The sequence below is a fragment of the Lepidochelys kempii genome, chromosome 1 (assembly GCF_965140265.1).
Source record: "Lepidochelys kempii isolate rLepKem1 chromosome 1, rLepKem1.hap2, whole genome shotgun sequence".
Taxonomy (NCBI): Eukaryota; Metazoa; Chordata; order Testudines; family Cheloniidae; genus Lepidochelys; species Lepidochelys kempii.
The window spans coordinates 683,820-685,710 of NC_133256.1; the positions used below are offsets into that span (position 1 = coordinate 683,820).

General features: G+C 48.4%; 1 protein-coding gene across 1 annotated transcript; it reads right to left on the reverse strand.

Annotated features, from left to right (window-relative positions):
• LOC140912576 (olfactory receptor 52R1-like) lies at nt 1-999 on the reverse strand. Its single transcript, XM_073347224.1, has one exon. The coding sequence runs from the start codon at nt 997-999 to the stop codon at nt 1-3; it is 999 nt and encodes a 332-aa protein (XP_073203325.1).
• Between the last annotated feature and the right edge of the window lie 892 nt (nt 1,000-1,891).

Here is a 1,891-nt window from a genome sequence, read left to right on the forward strand (position 1 = left end):
TTAAGTCTCTTTATGAGTAAAGAGATGGAGCAGCCTGTCCCAGATTTCTTTGGTCCTCACCCCATAGATGATGGGGTTCAGCATGGGGGGCACCAGGAGGTACACATTGGCCATTAGAATGTGGAAATGCAGGGGCACATTCTGCCCAAACCGGTGTGTGAGTAAGGAGAAGAGAGCGGGGATGTAAAAGGCTAAGATGACCCCGAGGTGGGAGCTGCAGGTCCCAAAAGTCTTGATCCGGGCATCCTTTGTGGGGAGGCTGAAGATGGCCCTGAGGATCTGAATATAGGACATGGCGATAAAAAACACATCCACACCGGTCACAAAGAATAACACAAAGAGGCCATAGTAACTGCTGATGCGGATGTCTGCACAGGCCAATTTCACCATGACCGTGTGCTCACAGTACGAGTGTGGGATGATGTTGGTCCTACAATATGGCCACTGCCTCGCCAGGATGAGAAAGGGCAGTACAAACATGCCTCCACGCAGCACCATGGCCAGGCCTATCTTGGCCACCACAGAGTTTGTCAGGATGGTGGAATGTCTCAAGGGATGACAAATGGCCACGTAGCGATCCAAAGCCATGGCCACAAGGATCCCAGACTCCATCCCTGAGAAGCAGTGAATGAAGAACATCTGAGTGAGGCAGGCACTGAAATTGATCTCCCTGGAATTCAACCAGAAGATGCTCAGCATTTTGGGCAGGGTGGAGGTGGACAGGACCAGGTCAGTGATGGCCAGCATGCAGAGGAAATAGTACATGGGCCCGTGGAGGCTTGGCTCCCTCTTCACTATTAACAGGATGGTGAAGTTCCCCAAGATGGCTATGGAGTACACGGTGCAGAAGGGGATGGAGATCCAGACATGGGCTGCTTCCAGGCCAGGAATGCCCAACAGGATGAAGGTGGAGGGGTTGGTGAAGTCAGTTATGTTGGAATCTGACATGGAGTAGGGGAGAAGGTGTCCAACTCTGAGGCAGAACCGTGTCTTCTGCATGTACTGTACATTCACTGGAATTTCTGTTTGTTCCCAGGGTCTCAGGTGATGGTTGCAGTAAATATTCCTGGATGGAGAGACAAAGAAGGGGTGTGTGATAGAGGAGTAGGGAAAATTAAGAAATGGAGCTGATTACATTCAAATGGTCAAACAGAGCACTATTCCCAACCAGTAATATCTGTAGTGAGCTGTAGCTTACGAAAGCTTATGCTCACATAAATTTGTTAGTCTCTAAGGTGCCAGAAGTACTCCTTTTCTTTTTGTGAATACAGGCTAACATGGCTGCTACTCTGAAACCTGTAGACACTTTGTGTTTCACAAGAGCTAGTTCCTCAAAGCTGAGGCAAAATATCGGAAAAAAATAGAAACTGGGGAGGGAAAATTGGAATTCTAGAAGAAGCATTTATTAGATAGCTAGAAAGTCTCAATTCCATAGTCAAAGAAGTGGACCGCTTTGGATAAACACCTGGTTCAGTGAGAAAGTGAAAACATTTTTCGGGGGAGGGGGGTGGTAAAGTGAAGAAACACATTGACAGAGCCAGAAGGATACCCAGAAGTCACCTGCTACAAGACAGGCCCAACAAGGAAAGTAACAGAAGGCCTGTCTATCTGCTGCAGCCAAAGACCTGCTACCAAAGAGTCTCCTATTCCACCTCCTCTCTCTGTTCCCCCTTCTGGGGAGGGTTGATTTCTTCCATGTCCTCCCCTGTACAAAGACGCTGGACAAAACTGGTTTTACCAAGACTACAGTTACTTTTTTCTTTTGTCTGGACGAGATCTCTTCAGGGCTGAGAGTCTTAAACGACCAACCTATTTATAGACAGATGCCTCCGCCCCAGCCTCCTGCCCCTGAGCTCAAGGCATGTGAGTGAAGAGCTCAGGAAAAGCCCAA

Excerpts from the sequence above, each read along its gene's own strand:
- LOC140912576 (XM_073347224.1), bottom strand. The coding sequence starts at position 999 with ATGCAGAAGACACGGTTCTGCCTCAGAGTTGGACACCTTCTCCCCTAC.